Here is a 22944-nt window from a genome sequence, read left to right as displayed (position 1 = left end):
TCTCCCTTTTTGAATAAAGGAGTGACATTCACTATTTTTCAATCTAATGGAACCTTCCCCGAATCTAGAGAATTTTGGAAAATTAAAACCAACGCATCAACTATCTCACCAGCCACTTCCTTTAAGACCCTAGGATGAAGTCCATCAGGACCTAGGGACTTGTTGGCCTGCAGCTCCAACAATTTGCTCAGTACCACTTCCCTGGTGATTGTAATTTTCTTGAGTTCCTCTCTCCCTTCAATTTCATGTTTTACAGCTATTTCTGGGATTTTACTTGTATCCTCTATAGTGAAGACTGATGCAAAATACGTGTTCAGTTCATCTGCCATCTCCTTATTATCCATTATTAATTCCCCAAACTCACTTTCTATAGGTCCAACACTCACTTTGTTAACTCTTTTCTTTTTTAAATATCTGTAGAAACTCTTACTGTTTTTTGTTTCTAGCTAGCTTTCTCTTGTACTCTAACTTCTCCCTCCTTATTAATTTTTTAGTCATTCTTTGCTGTGTTTTTATATTCTGTCCAATCTTCTCACCAACCACCTATCTTTGCGCAATTATATGCTTTTTCTTTAAATTTGATGCTATCTTTAACTTTTTTAGTTAACCACAGATGATGGGTCCTCCCCTTGGAATTTTTCTTTCTCATTGGATTGTATCTATTATGTGTATTCTGAAATATCCCCTTAAATGTCTGTCACTGCATCTCTATTGATCTATCCCTTAACCTAATTTGCCAGTTCACTTTAGCTAGCTCTGCTTTCATGCCTTCATAATTGCCCTTATTTAAGTTTAAAATACTAATCTTAGACCCACTCTTCTCTCCCTCAAACTGAATGTAAAATTCAGCATATTATGATTGCTGCTGCCTCGGGGTGCCTTCACTATGAGGTCATTAATTAATTCTATCTTGTTGCACAATACCAGGTCTGGTATGGCCTGCTCTCTGGTTGACTCCAGAATGTGCTGTTCTAAGAAACTATCCCGAAAACATTCTATGAGCTCCTCATCTAGGCTACCTTTGCCCATCTGATTTTTCCAGTCTATATGTAGGTTAAAATACCCCATGATTATTGCCGTACCTTTCTGACAAGAACCTTCATTTTTTCCTTTATCCCCCGTCCTACCATGTGATTACTGTTAGAGGGCCTGTGTCTCACTCCCACAAGTGACTTCTTGACTTTATCATTTCTCATCTCTACTCAAACTGCTTCTACATCCTGGTTTCCTGAACTTAGGTCATCCCTCTCTATTGCGCTAATGCCATTGTTAATTAACAGAAAGTGCCTTTAGTTTTGTCCTTTTATTATTTTTGTAACCTCAAGCCCTGTCTGCTGATTTACTCTTAGATTTGTACTCTCTGTCCTTTCCTTTCATAATCCACTTCTTTCGTTTAAGATTTTAGTATCCACGAACACTTGTTTACCTCACTGAAATTATTTTAGTTACCATGTACATTTATGACTGGGGAGATTTAAACTGTACATGTGTACTTATAAAGCTGAGTAAAAGTTCAGTTACTGTCAAAAATTGTGACTTCAAAAATTGTCCCATTTGATGCCTTAGCAGATTGTTATGGCCACATAGTGAGGGGTTTGGGTGGTTGCCTCTGTTCAACTTCTACCTGACCCACAAGTGTGTTTTGTTAATAGGGTTTAACCCCTTTGTGTTTTATTTGTTAAATAAACAGATGAAGACAGGTTTTCTTGTAGGTTTAAAACAGAAAATCAATGGTTTATTGATCAATATGCCTTATCCCAAAATTGTCGCAACTGAATCCCCTCACCCATTCACTTGCTCGCGCACGCACACTTAAATACACACACAAGAGACAGACAGAGAGGAAAAATGGGGTAAGCAATTGTAAGTGGGGGGGGGGGGGGGGGTAGATTTTGAGGGGAGTCACGATAAACCTGTTGAATTCTCTTGGAAGTCAAATTCTCATTGGCTGCAGGCCTGAGGTGTTCGTAGATTTCTCTCTTGGTTGAAAGCTCAGTTGAAGACAGTGGATCACTTGTAGTTCATTGCTGTATGGGTTTAGATGTAGAATTCTACAGCAGGGCACATGTCTTCTGGGTGCTGGAAACAAGCTTCTGGGATATTACTTTCTGGGTGTCTCTCTTTCCCTCTCTCTAGGCTACTTTTTAAGGTAAAGCTGTGTTACATCTCACCTCCTGGTAGGAGATGGTTTGGTCTCTCCCCAATGATGTTCGCACAGTGACCCAGGATGTTGCTATTTTACACCCTCTTGTTTCAGAAAAACACATTCAATTCTGGAATATTTTAGGTTGGAAGTAGGATGGGTGCAATTGACACCTCTTAGCTTTCAAGATTTTCCTTTGTTTCCGTCAGTTTGAATATACAAAGGCCACGTCCTTTGTCCTTCAGTGGTCATTTTGGAGCATGGTTCACTTTTTAAAAGAAAGGTCCATTTTTTTAAAAGACAGTCAGTTTTTATAGCTCTTCACATTTTGTCCCTAATTTTTCTGTCATCACACCATCATTGACAAGATGCAATATTCCAATCACGATACGATTTCCTAAGTTATAAAGTGACTGATGGGACAACTTGGTTCCATGCTTGGAAAATTTCTGGTCAGAAATTCAGTTGGCCCTCCACACAGTTGAGTCTGGAGCTCCTCTCTGTGGTGTAAATAATTTCTTACTTTTTTCACCAAAGCCCCAGGTCTTGGAAATGTATTTTCTTGTTCAAAATCTATAATATTCCCCTAAAATACCATTCTTGCCATGCTGCCTTACTTTCCCAAAGGAGGGATGTTGAAGTTCAAATTTCTTATTGTACCTCTGAAGCGCATCCCAACTTTCCTTAACAAAGAACAATTACTGGTGAGGAGACACTAATTTGTTGCTGTTGGGCTGAAAGGGATCTTCTACTGAAATTAATACAACCTTTAGAACATAGCCAGAGGTGTCATTGATCCAAAATATACCATAGCATCAAGAAATAAGGGAATAGTAATATGAAGTCTATAGCTCCCGGGAAAAAGATAGTGATATCGATTAGAACATTGTCTTATCAGATCAGGGTTATTGAAACTAATCCAAACTGATGGGATGAAAATGTAATTTCTTTTCCAGCTCTAGGGGTCTTAAGCAAAAAGAAGTTGGTGCAATTTCAAAACAGTTCCTTCTAGGCATGAACCCACAGCATAAAACTACCCATAACTTTAATGATACTGAATTGGCATCATATTAAAGACATTATAACAACAAAAAAATAGATAAACTGAGGCTGCATTTTACATTGAGCAAAAGAAGAGCGATTAATAATTTCATCTTGTCCAGGCTATATTTGACCTGGAAATATTACTGACTTCAAAAATGGCAAACACAGAGATTTATAAAATATAAGTAAAATGATGGAAGACCAATTTTCCAGCTGGGGGTGGAACCACTCACTGACTGTCAGATTTTCAAGTAGGAAGCTGTTTACAGGCTTATAAGTAGAATTCAGGAGGGTAGTTAAGAGTTATTGGATTAGAAATTCAATTGCGTTTCGCCCAATTTTCAGATGTTAAATTGGCATCAACATACCAATTACGTGATGAGACATCCCATACTGGAAGCACGTGTGAAAGGCGGTGATCACTATATTGGTTAAGAGGCTTCTTAGGCACCCCTGGCTGTGGCCTGAAATTAGCATTGGGCTCATTAAAATATTTGAATAGGGATCCTTTTGGAAAATTATTGCTTGGGAGAAATTGGTTTGATCATTCTTAAGCTTGTCCAGAAAAACATGGCCCAAACACTCAGGCTAAAGCAATGATATTTAAAGGAATCCCCACTTCCATTAAGGTAAGTCTCTGGATAGTTGTCCTGGCTGCTGGAGATTTTTGAAGCTTTTTTTTTGGCTGCTTTGGCTGAGGTGTGGAAGTCTTCAATACTAGTTTTTGGAGCTCTGACCTTCGGCTGCATCTGTACTTTGTCATTTGACTGGCTGCTGGTGTACTGGAAAGATGGGAATGTTGCTGAGATTGCCACTGAGGCTGCTAAACCAGGGTGAGTAGCAACAGTAAGCACAGCATCACGGACCTGCAGAGACAGAAAAAAAAGAGGGCAAAGGAACTGCTGCAGTAATGGATCTTTAACAACAGGATGTCCTACCTCAACATGACAGAGGAGCAGTGTATGAGAAGGTTCTGCTTCAGCAGGCAAGCAATTACTGACCTATGTCACCTGTTGCAACAGGAATTAAAGCCAAAAATCAAAGCACACACAGCACTACCTGCTGTTGTGCAGGCTATTGTGGCCCTTAACCTCTATACCACAGGTTCATTTCAGGTTGCAACAAGAGACATAAGGAACATCAGTCATACAGTTATCTGGCAGATGACAGATGCCCTCTTTGTATGGAGAAAGCAAAATTTCACCTTCCCAATGCAAGCTGCTGGACAGGAGGAGAAAGCTCTTGGATTTACCCTCATCACTGCATTTCCCCAGGTGCAAGGCCTCATCTGCTGTCCTGTGGTGTCTCTGTCAAGAACCAGACATATTTTATGATAGGAAGGAACTCTAATCTCTGTGTTTAGCTGGTCTGTGACCACAGGCAACAAATAATGCAGATCTGTTCTGAGTTTCCTAGCAGTAGTGATGATGCCTCATACTGTGCCAGTTCTCAATTCCTCCTGTTTTCCTCCAAGACCAGTGGCTGTTTGGCTGGCTCTTTGGAGACAGAGGGTATCACTTCTACACCTGGCTCATGACTGCTGCCAAGAACCCAAGCACAAATGCTGAGTGCCAATAAATGAGAGCCATACAGCAACTAGAGCTCTATTTGAGTAAATCATAGGTGCCCTCAAACAAAGGCTCTGGTGCCTGGACTGGACTGCAGTATAACCCCAAGCAAGTCTGCAGATTTGTAATGGATTGCTGCATGCTACACAACTATGCAATTCAGAAGGGCCAAGCCTTGCAGCTGCTACAGGAAGAAGTGGAGGAAGAAGGTGAAAAAGTGGGCAAGGATGGCAGATCATTGGGTTGGCAGAACAGATGCCCTAAGGTAGTGGCATGGAAATCCTGGAGCAGGAATCTGCTGGCCTCCCTCCAAATGGCAGCATTCCTGCTCCCTCCCTGCCAGTCACCACTGCCCTTGCAGTTGTCTTTCTGCCAGGAGTCCCAGACTGCTGTAGCCTACACTGAGATGGTGCAGTCTGAGGCGGGGCCATTACAGCCCATAGTATCTTCAAGGAAAACCAGAAGTTAATCCTTCTCCAATGTTATCAGCATCATTGAGGGACAAAGACAAGGTTTGCAAGAACACAGCTTGAACTATTTCTATCTGCATTATAGTTTTGCGTCTTCTGTATTAGAATAATGTAACATATCAAAATTCTTACACTTTCTTAATTTCCCTCCAACTCTATTACCTCATGGGTGCTCCTCTTACATAATTAAGACTATGAAGACCAATATCACTGCAAAAAAAAAACCCTTCTTTACTTCTTATATACATTCTGAATTTAACACATTGATGTGAAACCAACCTTGTCTCAGTGACTTCTTTGAGATATCTGCAGTTGGGGGGTGGGGGGGGAGGGAGGCCTGATACTGTAGTGATGTTTCTTTGCTCACCTGCAAGAAGGCAGAGGCAGAAAACCTATGAAAGAGGAAATGACCTTGACTGTCCCTAATTATACCTTCTCCATGGTTAAGGTTGGCTATGGGTCTCCTTGCAGCAGACCTACAATTGCTTTCCTGCTTACCTGGAACCTGCAGAGGTAGTTGCTTTTGGTCATTGCCATGTAAATGTGCCTGGGCTTGCACATACTGTTTGTGGTGTAATGCCAGTTTGGCTCTGAAGCCATCTGATCACCCTAACAAGCATTTTTTAAATGTTTTCCAGCCACTTGATGGTGTCAGTGCAACTTAAAGAAAATCTCCATCTTGACACATAAAATCGATTGTTAAAAAATGTAGAGTGTATATTTAAGAACTGCCTTCCCAAAAGACAATAAGCTTAATAGCCATTAACAAACATTTTGAATGGGCAGAAACTTCCCAGGAAACATTGGAAAGCTGAATGTCCACACTTGCATGTTTTTTTCAATGTGGAGTAAACAACATAGACAGGAAACCAGGTACCTACTTTTGCACTCAGCAGTGTGCAAAGTAAGCAAGGAGCCAACAAGTTCAGTATTCCCAAATTTTCCAGTCCCTCTCATCCAACAGAGAACGCATTCTACAGCATATTTCTATTCCTGCCAGAGCAATAGACATACTCGATGACTCTTATGCTCTAGGCAAGCGGTTATAAATCATAAAACATGGGAAAATATGAGTCATTGTGATGCTAAATCAGAGTTATAACAGCTGACCAGAATACAAGATTTACTGAAAAACCACTAATTGGCAGTAATTTACAAGAGACTGACTGACTCATGGTTTATGTGAATTTGTTGTGCATTTTCTTGTTATAGTACCATGTGCTGACAGATTTTACAACCCATTTTGGAAATATTTTCCCTCAGTTGTATAGCAGGTATTAATTTGATGCTGGCATCTGTCAGAACATTGCAAGCCAACAATACTGAGCTACAGCTCTTGCAATAGGCAATCTCTTAGGGTAAGTGGTGCACTGTATACTTAAATGCATTAAGAAAGCTCTGGTAACTTGCATCCAACTACCATTTTCCCAAAAGTTTAAAAAAAATTTTAGCTCTGCGGCTAATGGAAAGCTGAACCGATCTGACACCATCTTCTTTAGGTTATCTATATTGCTTGCGTTAATCCTGAATCATGATGACAATGCTGTAGTTATATATTATAGGATTAATCACTGAATCTGCAGTCTAATAGGAACATAACAAAACGTGTTTTATTCTGTGGTAACTCACCGTGATGACCCACTTCATGCAGATTTAATTCCTGTCTGCTGTGTTCAGTAGAAAGGTGGGAAGGATTATGTTTATATCTTGAAATATCAAGTCAAGATTGTATGTTAAAAAATAAGTTGTAATATTGTTTGTTAAGACTAAATTCACACTAATGCAACATTTTGATGTGACGAGATAGTAGCTTTCGCGGGTGTCACATTGAGTATGCATTTTTACATGTCTCTTAATATATTAGATTATTTCGGGAATAAAAGCTCGAGCTTCAAAAATACTCCTCCACAATTAAACCATCAATATTGCATCTGCATAGGTGGCACAAACATAAGTCGAACACTCCCAGGATAGTCAATTCCTTAATTTATTCCAGCAAGTAATAAATATTGAGTGTCCCACTTTAACTCGGTTATTCTACTTGATTTCAGGGGACATGCAATAATGTCATAGCCACTCGTCTTCCTTCTTAGTGTAAAAAGCTGCAAGCCTTTTTGTTCCAGCAGAATGTACTGTCGACGTTGAAATCTTACTGGCTAGGTTTCATTTTTATAAAATTCGGTTGTACTTGTCAATTTTTTTTAATATTCAAATTCTGGTCCTTTTCTAACTACTGCAGTCTACCGGCAAAATAGAAAGTGAACTTTGGATGTGCAATACATTCTGAACGAAACGTTAAGCACCATGTCTGTACATGGCATGAAACACGAATCATAGTTACTGACGTCTGTACTGCAAACAAACAGTACCATGCAATATTAAATACCCGAGCCTGACATCTCAAATTTACCGACCACTTTTCTATTATGTTTTAGTAAAAGAGTAGAAGGTAAAATAGGCAGCAAAATAGTACTCTAAATGATATAAAGATTATCGACTGTAAAAGTGCCAAAATATTTTATACCAAGTGTATTGCTGTTGTACAACAGCAAATCCGAGAGGAATTCACTAGATCCCTGGCGCACAGAGGAAGCATGAATAATTGAGAACGTGGAGGTGGAAAAAAGAAACACTTTGATGTGAGGGTATGGCCCATTGCCCCACAGGATTTATGTGTGCGTGTGTGTGTTAAAGAAAGTATTAAAATCGAAAAAATTGTGGAACAAAATGAAAATTTAGACGGCGTATAATGTGTATATGTTTTAATGCCACGCGTGATTAACTAATACAGTACCGTCAAATTGAAGGAGAAATACGTAAAATGTTACAGTTTTAAATAAACAAATAAATCCAACTGTTGTCAGTATCGTTTTACACATGTCGTTTGGTTAAACTTACAAACCAATGTTAGATCGAAAATTGAAACCATCTGAACTCACAAATACATTATTTAAAAGGTCTTGTGTCTAGTCACCTGAACCTATTGATCATTAAGTGATAAATGCGACCTACCCGCCTGTGGGGTTTGGTCCATTAAAAGGACGGGCCGAGGATCGCACATTAAAAATTTGTCTCTTGTGAACAAAGCTCTGGAACAGCTCCGAAAATCCGACTGTGGCTGTGCAGCCAATTGCTGTTCTGGGAGGTTTCAGCACCATGGAAAGTAACAAGCGCCTCATGCAGATCATCAAAGAAATGCGTTCTGACATGAAGAAACTGGAGTCAGAAAACAAGGCCCTAAGAGTGAAGTTAACTCAGTCTGGGAAAAGAGCAGAAATATTGGAAAAAACAACTATTTCCGCTCTCCAACAACAGGTAAAAACCGAGGAGGCATTAACGCACACTAACTTGCGCAGGAATATCTCCGCCCCTGTGCTGGAAGGAGATACCAGAGGTAAATACCGCAAGTGAACTGCATATAAAGAGTATCCGCATTTACCACTGATCGTAGTCATTTTCAATATCCAGCTTCTGCCCATTTTTCCAGGCACGACTTATTGCTGACTTGGTGGTACTGATATGTTTGTGCTGGTTTCAAATTAACCTTCCAGTTAACATTCCTGCTTTCGACAGCTCGACAACGTCAGCACATTTCAACTGTTAAATTGACCAATTCACGTTTTTTCATCTTGAGCAACATTGCTTCATTTCCAAAATAATCCTCTTGGTTTGCAGAAACAAGAAAAATCTCAAAAGAACAAATTGTTAGGAAATTGGTGTAGCGCCATAACACGGTCTCGAGACATTGCAAACACACCACAATCAGTTACTTCTAATGTGCCGTGACTGTTATCGTGTAAGCTAACTTATAGTGACCCTAATTATTATGTAGGACAATATTAATTGTAATTCCCTCCCAGGATTCTGCAAAAGCTTTTTTCCAATGAGTAATTTTGGATTATCTGACCTATTTTGGTGAAAGGTCACAGACTTGAAACGTTAACTCAGTTTTTTTCTCCACAGATGCTGCCTGACCTGCTGAGTATTTCCAGCACTTACTGTTTTTATTTCAGATTTCCAGCATCCATAGTATTTTGCTTTGTACTTTGATTTTGACCCTGGAATCCACTAACTAAGGATTCTGTGACAATGATATCTCAACTAGGAGGCAAAGGTTCTGTGATAACCAAACTGTCAGCATTCCCCATCATTACGCCACTGAAACTGATAACTTCCAGAGTCTGCTCATGTGCAGTATAATGCTGAAATCCAGATGTTGTTGTCAGTGATTCTAGGCTGCTCCAGAGGAAGCGCTGTTGAAGTCCCCTCTGCAATCCCTGAACAATCAGTGAATTGATGAAAATTTCCACTTTTACACTATTAGTTTCACTGTTAAAAACCCTTGAGAAATTTAGACCGTGTTGAATGAGGTGTATCTGGGGTTTTAATGCTCTACTAAGTTCATAAACACCCTCACTGGCCCTGAAAAGCTATTTGTATATTTGCATAATATCCCTAGTGTAGGTAGGTGGTAGGAGAATTGAGGGAAAAGTTGGGATGTGGTAGGGAATATGGGATTAATATAGGATTAGTATAAATGGGTGGTTGATAGTCAGCACAGACTTGGTGGGCCAAAGGGCCTGTTTCAGTGCTGTATGACTCTATAATCAGTGTTTTTAACTTTCTGGTTTGCTGTCTGTGTGAATACTTCAATGTGATTGGCTGTTTAACCTGCTCACTGACATTACTGCTGCTGGATGCCTAATGATCCCCCTGACTTGGTGTCAGATTTAAACTGCCATCGGGAAAGGGAAAATCCATGCTGCAGAGGTTGCTAGATCTTTGTGGTAGCTTTCTTCAAGGTCAGCAGCAAATGCAATTGCTTTGTGGTTGACTGCAAAATTTAGCTCAAGAAGGCAATATTGTCCTATTCATTCTAAATGATGTGGTTTCAATTTTAAGAGCTGTACCACTGAAATTCGTAACGTGTGGATAATTAACTAATCTGTTAAAGGGCTGTTTCCCATTATATACAATCACATTGAATATAATTTGTGTTTTAAACAAAAGCAGAGTGGCAGCAATATTGTATATATTTTGATTTCAATCAGATGTGTTTTTGCCTGTGTCTAATAAATGCATTGGACATGCAACATATAACACACAAATTAATTTGCAGATAACGCGATGACTGTGAGACGTTACTCCATATCATCTCTACATGCCTTCACTGTGGGTAATAAACATCAGAAATCTCCAGTTCAAAATCTAACATGTCAAATGAATGAGCAAGAGGAGCCAGGATCAGCAGCAGTGACTCAGCCTTGCACAATAATGAAACTCACTAAAAGCCGAGGAATTCTTGCTCGATTGCCAGATACTAACACTTCTGAAAGGAACTATCCTCAAGGAACAACCTTGCAAGAATATGCCCATAAGTGCAAGTAAGCAATAAAATAATCCTCTTGAGATCAAACTGAAAGTTGCAGCTTATTTTCCAGAAATGGCACTTCAAACCAGACCCATTGTCACTGAAAAATTTAAAGTTCGGATTGAGAATATGCTTATGATTAAATATAAAATGATTCCGTGAATAAACCAGTGACTGATTAGCCATCGGCCCTAGAAAAATAGTTGAGGTGATACATTTCTAAGCTTTGATGATCAGGTCTTATTTAGTGAATTTGTGTTTCAGTTACCTTAGGTTCAAATACACTAATTAAACATAAATATTTTTATAAAGGATTAAATGTGATACAAAGTTACACTTGTACATATCTAAAGTAAAGTAAAGCTGGACATTTAAATCAAATAATGATGTAGAACAAAGGATAATTGCATTCAGCATTAAATCTATAACGTTCCCAAATACTACCATATATATTGCGAATGATGGAAATCTGAACAAAAACAGAAAATGCTGGAAACACACAGCTGGTTCTGCCTAAAATGTCATCCTGTCTTCTCTTTCTACAGATGCAGACTGACCTGCTGTGTTTGCAGCAATTTCTGTTCTCAAGAAATCAATGTCTTGTGGAAATTATCATTTAATTCATACAAAAGAGGAAAAATGGTGTGTGATATTAAAATTATTAAACTGGTGCAGTGTCAAATGTTAGGAAGTTAGAACTGAAATTGAATAACTTGTATCATTGGAGCAATTATATTCAAACACACTGTGCCCTTGCATCCTTGAATATACATTTTTTACATGATTACAAGTCCGTTCAGGATTCAACCAATCTTAAGTTGTATTTCAGTTTGAATTGCTCTAATTCTAGTTTTAACTGATTAAGTATATGGTCGCAATTGATCAGTAACAACTTCAAATAATATCATTGCAACATAAAGAAATGATAGGTGGCAAAGTATGCTGTGCAACACTTCACGTTATGTTGTGCAGTGAATATGTTTCTTCCAATTCTCTCAACAGATTAAAAGTGAAGTCTGTAACATTTCTTTTGCCTGTGGATCTTGCATCTCATTCTGAAAATCAAGGCTCTTCCCAGCATCCAGGGAATCAGAATTGTGATCAGCTGTCTCCTATTCTGGAAAACGATTCCTAAGTGATTTGCTTTATACTTAAATATATGTACACACACATTTGTATCAAATTTCTATGTTCTTTCGTGAAAGGGTTTCTATGGCCCAGATTTTGGACTCGTAATGACAGGGAAACTTTCAGCATTCACCATTGTTACTCTGTGAAACTGAGAGCAATTTCTGGCATCTGCACATGTACAGTTAAATGTAGTAATTCAGAAGTTGATGTCAGTAACACCCTGCTCCTCCACAAGGTGCTCTGTTGAAATCTTTGCAGATGAAAATCATCTAACTGCCATTGATTTGATGTGAACTTTCACTTTTTATGCTGTTAGTCCCACTGTAAAAACCCTTAAAGTTACACCTTGTTGAATTAGGTATAACTGGCTTTTTGGTGGCATACTAAGTCATAATTACTGCTGAACAAGTTGTCAGGCTACTAATTTTATATTTGTGAAATGTCAAATTTTTCCAATGTGATAAATCCATAACTTTTTTAAAAAATGATCTATAGTTTATGATGTTTCAGATTCTACCTTAATCCCTCACATAAGTCCCAATATTTGCTTTCTGTAAAATGATTAAACAGTGAAAGATAATCGGCGTATTTTACTTCCTTTTTTGGTGGCTGGGAGAATTCTTCAATGTAATTGGTTGCTCAGCCTGCTTGATGACATCATTGTTGGGCACCAGAGATCCCCTATAGTTGGTGCCAGAATTCTTTTTATTCATTCATGGGCATCGTTGGCAAGGCTAGCATTTATTGCCCATCCCTAACTTCCCTTGAGAAGGTGGTGGTGAGCTGCCTTCTTGAACTGCTGCAGTACTTATGGTGTAGGTTTACCCATGCTGTTGGGGAGGGAGTTCCAGGATTTTGACCCAGCAACAGTAAAGAAGCGGCGACATATTTCCAAGTCAGTATGGTGTGTGACTTGGAGGGGAACTTGGGGGTGGTGATGTTCCCATGTGAATGAAATTAACGTTGGGAAAGGTGAAATCCATGCCACATAGATTGCTAAATCTTTGTGGGCAGCTTTCTTCATGGTGAGTGGTGAGCACCGTCGCTTCATTGCTAACAGCATAATCCGGGCCATACCTCAGAGAGGTATAGTTTCGAGTTCTATAATATCTGTAATTCCATGTATGTAAGTAACTGTTGTGGTTCAAATGTGTCTGTATAACAATGGCTGAGGATATTCAATACGTGGTTATTTGCTGACCTGAATTTTAAGTTCATTGAGAAACTGGTCTGTGCATGCAAGCATGTGTATTTCTTGGTGTGTGCCTATATCTACACCAACAAAATGGAATATATAGCAAAATGAGATATGTGGGTCCAAAATATCATTGTTCAATGTAACCAGGAAGAATTGTGGTAATTATATTTTCCCTCTTTTTTTTTTATCATCCAGACACATTAGAGAAAAATGTCTATTTGGGTAAATGGATTGGTTGTTTAACACGTGCATTATGAAAATATTTTCTTTCGCATCAAATTTATAAAACTGAATCATTAAATGTTGCATTCATTTAGCCTAGTTTGTTTTTTCTTCTAATGCATGAATGTATTTATTGAACACTAGAGTTTTAGATACCTGGTAGGTGAAGATGGGTTGGATGAGGGAGAGAAAGATTTTTTTTTTAAACTCAGGGCATTAGGATCTGGAATGCACTGCCTGAGAGGGTGGTGGAAGCAAATTCAATGGTAACTTTTAAAAGGGAATTGGATAAGTATTTAAGAAGAAAACGTTTGTAAGGATATGGGGAAAGAGCAGATAGTGGAACTAATTGGAAAGCTCTTTGAAAGAGCTGACAAAGACACAATGGGCCAAATGGCGTCCAACTTTGCTGTAAGATGAAAGCAGGATATCATAAGGTACGTATGAATTAGGATAACAGAGCTCAGTTAAAATTTGGCACATTCTTAATAATATATGAACCTGAATGTTTATTTTATATAATTCCTTCAATGAAAATTAATCACAATTCATAAAAGTAAATTATTAAAATTGTTTTGCCTTCTGACAGTGTCATATGTGGCAGATAGTCTGTGGGATCCAGAAGCATAAATATTGTACTGTACATTAAACAGATTTATGTACATTGTCAGAATGTGGTGTTCACTGTGAATTGTTGAATTTTCTGAGGTAACACACATTTTATCAGACAATCTGTTAATAAAGCTGTGCTCAAGAATTTATATATACTTCCCCATTTCTTTCCTGCTTTCAACATAAATTTAATGCATTGTTGAAGCAATTACTTTCAGAGCAATTGGTGTGTTTATTTAACACAGCAGAGAGCATTGTGAAAGCGGCATAAAACTGTTTTTTTTTGTTTTTATTTAGTAGAACATTTAAAGTAAGACACATAAGTTTGATTTGATGTTTTTCTGACTGGGTTTCCCCGTTGCTTGTTCATCATGATCCTTTGGAAGCTGTTGGGCATCACATTCTGATTGCTGAGTGCTATGGACACTGTGCAGACTCCCATAACTTTCTGAGTCACGTGTTTTTCCTATGAGGGGGGAAAAATCCCACATTATTTCCATTTGCAACTTCCCACCACTTACTTTATTTGTTTGAGAAATGAAGCGAACCTGCCATGTCCTTTATTTTTGGATAAATGTTTTCTGGGACAATCTTGGGCCTATCGGTGTACTTCATTGCAACTGTGGGTCGCCGATCCTGTTTTGCATTGAACCTGGCATCTATGCAAAAAAAAGGAAACATTTTAAACAGGAAAATATAATTTGTTTTTACATTTGGAAATTGCAGTAATATTTTGTTAGTTGTCTGTAAAAGAAATCTAGAAATAGAACTACTGGAATAGTTTCTGGATATGGGGCTATGCTAGCATCGTGGTTAGGCTGCTGAACTAGCATGCCCAAGGCCTGGACTGATGCTTTGGGAGACATGAGTTCAAATCCCACTCAAGCAGCTGGGTAATTTAAGTTCATTTAATAAAACAAATCTGGAATAATAAGCTAATATCAGTAATAGTGACCATGAAACTACCAGATTGTCATAAAACCCATCTGGTTCACTAATGTTCTTTCCAGGTGGAAATCTGTTGTCCTTACCTAGCCTATATGTGACTTCAGGTGCACAACAATGTGGTTGAAAGGGTTAATATGTGGGACAGTGAGAGTAACAACTCCCACTGTGATGATGATGTAAGAGAGCACATGTGTAATGGGCTTGGGGAGAAGCAAGAAGCATCATGCAGAGTAAGAGCTAGACAGGCTTATGGAAAGTGTATATAGTCCATGTAAATATAGTAAATGAGTTACTGTTTAGATTTACAATGACTCTGAAATCTCTGTACACCAAGCTCAACCTAGCATCTAAAATGCTAGCAACAATATACAACATAATGGCAGTGGTGAATGTACCCAGCAGATTTTAAGAAGCATAACCTGGTGTAGTAGCGCCAAAAGACTGCAGATCTTGTGGAGAGACTGCAAAGAGCTCCAGGGCTGCTCCGTAGATGACATAAAGACATGGAGAGTCGATGAGTGAGTGCACAGGCATTCAGGCTGCACCACAGAAGTGTGGTGGTCTGTGAGTAAATTCCAATTCCAGCAATCACAGGCATCGAGTCACAGAACCAAGCAACAGTCAGGAATCAGTGAGCAATGGTTGGAGGTTGGAGGTTATTCCAAAGGTTTAGAAAAGGTTGGAAACATTGTCTAATGGTGCACTGGGCTGGCAAAATGGGGAAAAGCTGAATACTCACAAAGGATGGATCTGAAGTCAGTGGTCGTTACTCGAGCAGACCGCGAGGGAAAAATGTGGGAAATCTCCAAAAAGCACGGAAACACTTCCATCACGAAAATTTATCAAAGAAAGAAAATGACCTACAGAGTTTAGGAAGGATATTGTTCCAAAATATACAATGCCTGAAAGGTTTGAGAATTTGGAAGGACATAACCAGATTCAGAATTAGTCTCTGTGGAGAAGATTTTTAAGATACAGAATGGCTTCCCAGCTACACAGCAAATCTGAAGCTGAACAAGTAAACACTTTGCTGTGCTCAATGGGTACAATTACTGATGATGTAATCGCAATGAGGCTTCTGATAAGTTTGATGATGTTTTACAAGCCTTTGATAAATATTTTAATTTAAGAAGTAATAAGATCTTAGAAAGGGCTAAGTTTAATAGAAGGGTCCAGAAAATGGGTGAATCGGTGAATACTTTCATTAACGGTTTGTACAGACTAGCTGATGGATGTGAGTATGGAGAACTGAAGACAGAACTGATAAGAGACCGCATGGTTGTGGGCATTGTGGATGAACTGCTATCGGCTTTATTACAGTCAAAAGAAGCCCTCACCTGGAGAAGGCGATACAGATTGTCAGATAAGCAGAGGTCCAAAGGCAGAACAGAGCGATCTTGAGAGGGGAAGAGAAACCTTGGGTTAGAAAAACTCTGATGACCATATAGTTCCTGAAGCGCAGGGCTGAAGAACAGTCTTCGGACAAGAAGGTGCACTCGGGGGTAGGTGCAAGACCCCTTGAAACCCTGCCAAAAGGACCCACAGGCGTGAACAGTGTCCAGCAAATAATGTTTTAACTGTAAAAAGGTGGGTCATTTTGAAAAAATGCAAGACCTCTACTTTTAAAGATTCCAAACAAAAACTCTTCGTGCAAAGAGCGGTCAATGAAGTGGAACAAGCTCCATTGAAGGATCAATCAGGAATTTTCCTGGGGCAGATCATTGACCCTAACCATGCATTCTGGACAGCAGATATTTATGTCAATGGATATATTACCAATTTAAAATTAGACACTGGAACAAGTGTCACAGTTTTGTCAGAGAACAAACTGTGGCTATCAACACATTGCTTGCAACCAACAGACACACAGTTCCTTGGTCCAGTAGGGATTTAGCTGAAAGTAAAGGGAAAGCTACAGGCAACACTCCAGTACAAGGGAAATCAGATATTGGAAACACTGTATGTTTTACAGAATCAAGAATTTTCTCTTTTGAGCAGAAGAGCTTGTATAGACCTTCAGTTTATCAAAAAAGAGGGTGAAATCAAGCAACAAGAATCCAAGAGCCACTTTCAAGCAGACTTTCCAAAACTATTCTCCAGTCTAGGAAGACTGAAGACCGAATACAGCATTACGTTGAAAGAAGATGCTAAACCAATATGTATCTTTATGCCTATGAAGATATCACACCCACTGCTGAAGCAAGTCCAAATTCAGTTAGAAGAGATGACCAGGATGGGAGTCATTTCTCCTGTCACAAAACCAACAGTGTGTTTTTCAGAAATGGTTCCAGTTCCTAAACCAAATGGTACTCTTCGTATTTGTGTCGACCTAACTCAGCTTAATAAAGCTGCCCCAAGGGAAATTCATCCAATGTCCTCAGTAGACGAAAGCTTGGCAAAGTTATCCAAAATTGTTATGTTCATGAAACTTGATGCGAATAGCAGCTTTTGGCAAGTTCCATTGGACGAGAAGTCAAGATTACTGATAGTCTTCATCACTCCGTTTGGAAGATTTTGTTTCAATTGTTTACCATTCGGTATAACATCTACACCTGAAATATTTCAAAGGACAATGTCAAACATTTTTACAGGGCCTTAAAGGAGTATGCCATATGGACAACATCTTAGTCCATGGTTAATCCGTTGAAGAACATGACCTGAGGGTTAGAGAAGTTTTGAATCATTTCAGGAAGGCGGCCAGACGCTTAACGTAAAGTATGAATTCTCAAGAATGTCTAATCATTTCTTAGGGCGCATTGTTAGTAGCAAGGGCATAATGGCAGAGCCATCAGTGAATTCCCAATTCCTATTTCTGTCCAAGATCTTCAATGATTCCTTGGAATGGTTAATCAGTTGGCAAAATATTTGCCCACTCTAGCACAAGTTACTGATCCCTTAAGACAACTCTCAAAGAAAGATCAATCTTGGTGTTGGAATGCACATCAAGAGCAGGCATTTCGAAGAGTCAAAGAAATGCTGGTTTTGCCAGAGATCTTAGCACAATTTAACTCTTTACTTCCAACCACAATTGCAGCAGATGCCTCATCTACAGGGCCAGGGGCAGTCCTTTTTCACGAACAGTCAGATGGATATAAAAGACGATCTATTATACATTTCGAGCACTGTCTGAGACTGAGACAAGGTACGCTGTCATAGAGAAAGAAGCTCTCCCAGTCATGTGGGCTTGTGAAAAGTTCTCAGGTTGTATTATTGGCTTAAAAGTTGTCATTGAGACAGACCACAAACCCTTAATTTCCTTACTGGATGAAAAGGAACTCGCTAGAATGCCTCTGAGAATTCAGAGATTCTGGTTAAGGCTAATGAGATTCACATACGAAACAGTGTATGTACAAGGCAAGATGCAAACTTCCACAGATGCTTTATCTAGGGCTGCCTTTGACCATCCTGCACAACAGGATGTTAACTTCGTGGACGAGACTGAGTTGTACTCAAAGTACACTGTGACACAATGGCCGGCAAATACACAAAAGCTCCAAGAAAATCAGGCTCAGAAGCGAGATATGGAATGCATCCGAATACGCTGATATTGCACACAATGTTGGCCACAGCAACGTCCCAGTGGTAAAGTAATTAAAATGTTCTTCAAGTTCAGGAAGCACTTCACTATTGCGGATGATTTGCTGGTGTATAATGACAGGCTCGTGATTCTGATCTCACTCTGGACTGATATCTTGGAAAGATTACACCAGGGCCACATGGGTATCACAAAATGCAGAGCACGGGCTCAGTCGTCCATCTGGTGGCCATAAGAACATAAGAAATAGGAACAGGAGTAGGCCATTCCGCCTCTCAAGCCTGCCCCGCCATTCAATAAGATCTTGGTTGATCTGTCCCAGGCCTCAACTCCTCTTTCGTGCCAGCTCCACATAACCCTCAACTCCCCGAGATTTCATAAATCTATCTATCTCCTCCTTAAATACATTTAGTGACCTAGCCTCCACAACTCTCTGAGGTAGAGAATTCCAGAGATTCACCACCCTCTGAGAGAAGAAATTCCTTTGCATCTCAGTTTTGAATATGTGACCCCTTATTCTGTAACTATGTCCCCTAGTTCGAGATTCCCCCACCAGTGGAAACATATTCTCAACATCTACCCTGTCAAGCCCCCTTAAAATCTTATATGTTTCAATAAGATCACCTCTCATTCTTCCAAACTCCAATGAGTAAAGGCCTAACCTATTTAGCCATTCTTGATAAGACAGCCCCTTCATCCCAGGAATCAGTCTAGTGAACCTTTTCTGAACTGCCTCCAATGCTAGTATATCCTTCCTTTAATACGGGGACCAAAACTGTACGCAGTAGTCCAGGTATGGCCTCACCAATACCCTGTACAGTTGTAACAAGACTTCCCTATTTTTAAACTCTAACCTCCTAGCAATAAAGGCCACAATTCCATTTGTCTTCCTACTTACTTGCTGCACCTGCATGCTAACTTTTTGTGTTTCATGTACAAGAACACCTAGATCCCTCTGTACTGCAGTATTTTGTAGTCTTTCTCCATCTAAATAATAATCTGCCTTTTTATTCTTCCTACCAAATTGGATGACCTCACACTTTCCCACACTGAACTCCATCTGCCAAGTTTTTGCCCACTCACTCAACCTATCTATATCCCTTTGTAGAGTTTTTGTGTCATCATCACAACATGCCTTCCCACCTATTTTTGTATCGTTAGCAAATTTGGATACATTACACTCTGTCCCTTCCTCCAAGTCATTAATATAGATAGTAAATAGTTGAGGCCCCAGGACTGATCCTTGTGGCACCCCACTAATTATAGCTTTCCAATCTGAAAAAGACCCATTAATCCTGACTCGTTGCCTTCTGTGTGTTAGCCAATCCTCAATCCATGCCAACATATTACCCCCAATACCCGGAGATCTTATTTTGTGCAATAACCTTTTATGTGGCATCTTATCGAAAGCCTTCTGAAAATCCAAATACACTAAATCTACCGGTTCCCCTTTATTCACTCTGCTTGTTATATCCTCAAAGAACTCTAACAAATTTGTCAAACATGATTTCCCTTACATAAAACCATGTTGACTCTGTTTTTCTAAAGGTCCTGCTACTTCTTCCTTATAATGGACTCTAGCATTTTCCCAATGACAGATGTTAAGCTAACTGGTCTATAGTTTCCTGCTTTCTGCCTCCCTCCTTTCTTGAATAGGGGCATCACATTAGTGGTTTTCCAATCCGCTGGTACCCTACCGGAATCCAGTGAGTTTTGGTATATTACGACCAATACCTCCACTATCTCTGCAGCCACTTCTTTTAAAACCCTTGGATGCAGGCCATCAGGTCCTGGCAACTTGTCTACCTTTAGTCCCATCAGTTTGTCAAGCACCTTCTCTCTTGTGATAGAGATTGTTACAAGTTCCTCCCTCCCATTTACACATTGTTCATCTATTATTGTTGGGATGTTTATAGTGTGCTCCACCGTGAAGACCGATGCAAAATATTGGTTTAATTGCCATTTCCCTGTTCCCTGTTATTAATTCCCCAGTCTCATCCTCTAAGAGTCCCACACTTACTTTAGCTACTCTCTTCCTTTTTTATACCCGTAGAAGCTCTTACTGTTCATTTTTATATTTCCAGAGATACAGAACAAATGATTTCTTATTGCCAGGTATGCACAGTGCAGACCAGACCAGAGGGATCCCCTTATATTGACACCATTTCCAACCAGACCATGGGAATGTCTAGGGATGGATCTATTTATGTTTCATGGGAAATCCTAAATGATAGTGATTGACTATTTTTCAAGATGAATTGAAGTGTAAAAGTTGTATACAACGACTACTGAATCTGTCATTTGACTTTTACAGATCTTCGCAACGGATAGCATTCATGACTGAGTTGTGTCAGATGATGGATAACGCTGAATGATGTGATGCCACTTCATCATTACCATCTCATTTAAATATACCTGCCCATATTTGGGTAGGAACACCTGGTATCTGGCAGAAAATTACCAGAAGTTCTGAATGGCCATAGAAATAAGAAATGGTCCTATGTTTCTGGTCCCCACCCAATTTCCTGTCGCTCCCAATACCACCTGAAAATACGTACAAAAGAGAGAGGGGTATAACAGGTAATTGACAAGTAATTTTAAAAATGTTGTATCCGCATGCACTTCCTGTTAACAAAACCTTACTTTGTGTTGCCACACTTGTGTGTCAATTATTCCCATTATAAATTCCTATGTCAAATTCATATTGGAAACTGCCTATGTTAATTTGTCACATTCTAATTATACCGTCCTGTCAGTGCTGGCACCAAGCAGGTTCAATTTTGTGTCTTTTAGCTCAGTGGTTCTCAAACTGGGGTCTGTGGACACCTGGGCATTCATAAAGACTTTCCAGGGTTCCATGAAATAATGTGAAAGTGCTTACCAAGCAGGGCAGGCCTGACATGTAGTTGATGTGGGTGACCAGAATGCTGTGGTCAGGGCTTGGATCTCATACTGCCACCATGTAACCACTCAAGATCGCCTGCCACTGCTTAAGATGCTGAGCTTTTTGGTTAAAAGCCCCGCGTGGAATGATGTGGCAAATGTTAACAGAGTCTGCATCCTCTTGTATTGGTGCACTGTCACTCAAAAAGATGCACAAAGCTGTCAAACTAGTCTCAGACCATCCTTCAGCCAGTCTCCCAGTGCTCTGCAGGGCCACTGCTTTACCAGACTGAGTAAATCAAATCCTATTTTTAATAACAGGGGACTTTTTACAGGTGTTTTAGGGGCCATTCTGCAATTCCATCCATTTCTCCCTGAAAAACAAGAAATGCTGGTTTTTACATAGAATGATTTACGAGTGGCATTGCCAAACATTATACCAAGGATAGACAGACTTTGCAGTGAGAAGCAGGCACATCAATCTCACTGATGTCTGTAACGAAATACTTGTTTTATCAAAAGCATTATTAAAATATTCTCTATATGCAGCACTTTCATATTCTGAGTACTATGTGGCATTATAATTTAGAAAAGGGGTCCATCAAACAAACAAGTTTGAGAACCGCTGTCTTAGCTTCTCACTGTGCTGCCAATAAATTGCTGCACACAAATATGACTTCTTTGTACCCCAACTTGCTGTAACTTCTGCTTCTTAGCTGTAAGGAATACTATAAAAGCAGAGCATGATATCAAAACAAGGATAGAATGCATGACATTAAAATGGGGACTGAATTACAATCCTGGTCCAATTGTCTTTCATCCTCTAACCCTATTTCACCTGAAGACTACAACTGGTTTTGACTCCCTGTTTGCAACACCACAGGAGATCTTTTTGACTTCAACTTACACTTATGTTCATAAACATGCGATTATGAAACTGAATCCAAAACCAGATCCAGAACTGACTCTGTTAATTATCACCAAATCTTTTGCAAATGCTAGTTCTTTCCTGCAGAACTCAAGCTTTGCTGCCTCAATCCTCCATATGCATCAGAATACATAACTTGCATTTTATCATTTGTGGATTTTGAGTTAAACTGTACCTTTTTGATTGACATATTCTGTCTTTGATTCAGGTAGGGACTGCAGAGATTCTCGGCCAGAATCTGATTCCCTTAATGGCCTGCCCAGGATTTCATTTTCTGATGCAACCAGATTTCTAACGAGGAAGTAAGTGCGCATCTTCCCTTTCCCCTTAACTTCAATCTCACCTCTTTCATGTATTTCAAAGTTTTTATCTTTAAGCGCTCTGAAACAGAAAATAAATGAATTTATATCCCAATTTATCAATGAGCAAGGAAAAAATAAACACATCCTTTATTTATGGCTTCAATAGAAATTTACTTTTCAGTTAGCTACTCTTGAATTTTAATATTCTGCTACATTTCTTTTAATAAAGTGCATGTATAACATTAAGGTTATACTACAAAAACATTGAAGTGAATGTTTTACCGGAAAGCACTGGGACTGAGGTGGATCTTGTTTGGTACGCCATGGCTTTCCATTCTTGAAGCTGTGTTGACCGTATCTCCAAAAAGGCAATAACGAGGCATCTTTTCACCAACTACTCCAGCCAGGACTGGGCCAGTGGTTACCCCAACTCTTATCTTTATAAAGAAGGGATAGAGGCTACTGCAATCTCATAACTGGTATGATCATTAAAAACACAAGCACGGTTCTGCAATTTATTACTTTGCACCATCCAATTTGCATCTATCAATAAATAAACCTTATCTTGTAATACCATTCAAAATAATAA

At 39.3% G+C, this 22944-nt stretch overlaps 2 protein-coding genes across 4 annotated transcripts in view; one reads left to right on the top strand and one right to left on the bottom strand.

Moving 5' to 3' along the window:
* Positions 1–8381: 8381 nt before the first annotated feature.
* On the top strand, positions 8382–11731 carry LOC137375024 (putative coiled-coil domain-containing protein 195). The gene is made up of 3 exons (XM_068041648.1): positions 8382–8619; positions 10345–10609; positions 11599–11731. The coding sequence occupies exons 1-3, from the start codon at positions 8382–8384 to the stop codon at positions 11729–11731; spliced, it is 636 nt and encodes a 211-aa protein (XP_067897749.1).
* Positions 11732–13886: 2155 nt separating this feature from the next.
* Positions 13887–22944, bottom strand: part of LOC137374872 (guanylate cyclase soluble subunit beta-2-like) — a 64809-nt gene continuing 55751 nt past the window's right edge. For all 3 annotated transcript variants that reach the window (XM_068041439.1, XM_068041440.1, XM_068041441.1), the window contains 4 exons: positions 22638–22792; positions 22229–22434; positions 14308–14418; positions 13887–14225 (listed from right to left, as the gene is read on the bottom strand). In XM_068041439.1, the coding sequence (XP_067897540.1) occupies positions 14065–14225; positions 14308–14418; positions 22229–22434; positions 22638–22792 (633 nt within the window). In that variant the 3' untranslated portion in view covers positions 13887–14064. The remainder of the gene's footprint in view (positions 14226–14307; positions 14419–22228; positions 22435–22637; positions 22793–22944) is intronic.

The sequence above is a fragment of the Heterodontus francisci genome, chromosome 11, assembly GCF_036365525.1.
Source record: "Heterodontus francisci isolate sHetFra1 chromosome 11, sHetFra1.hap1, whole genome shotgun sequence".
Taxonomy (NCBI): Eukaryota; Metazoa; Chordata; class Chondrichthyes; order Heterodontiformes; family Heterodontidae; genus Heterodontus; species Heterodontus francisci.
Note: the sequence above shows the minus strand (reverse complement) of the source record. Positions and strands in the feature narration are given on the sequence as shown.

Excerpts from the sequence above, each read along its gene's own strand:
- LOC137375024 (XM_068041648.1), top strand. The coding sequence starts at position 8,382 with ATGGAAAGTAACAAGCGCCTCATGCAGATCATCAAAGAAATGCGTTCT. Across the intron at positions 8,620-10,344 it reads GCTGGAAGGAGATACCAGAG|ATAACGCGATGACTGTGAGA; the intron begins GTAAATACCGCA and ends ATTAATTTGCAG. Across the intron at positions 10,610-11,598 it reads GAATATGCCCATAAGTGCAA|ATTAAAAGTGAAGTCTGTAA; the intron begins GTAAGCAATAAA and ends TTCTCTCAACAG.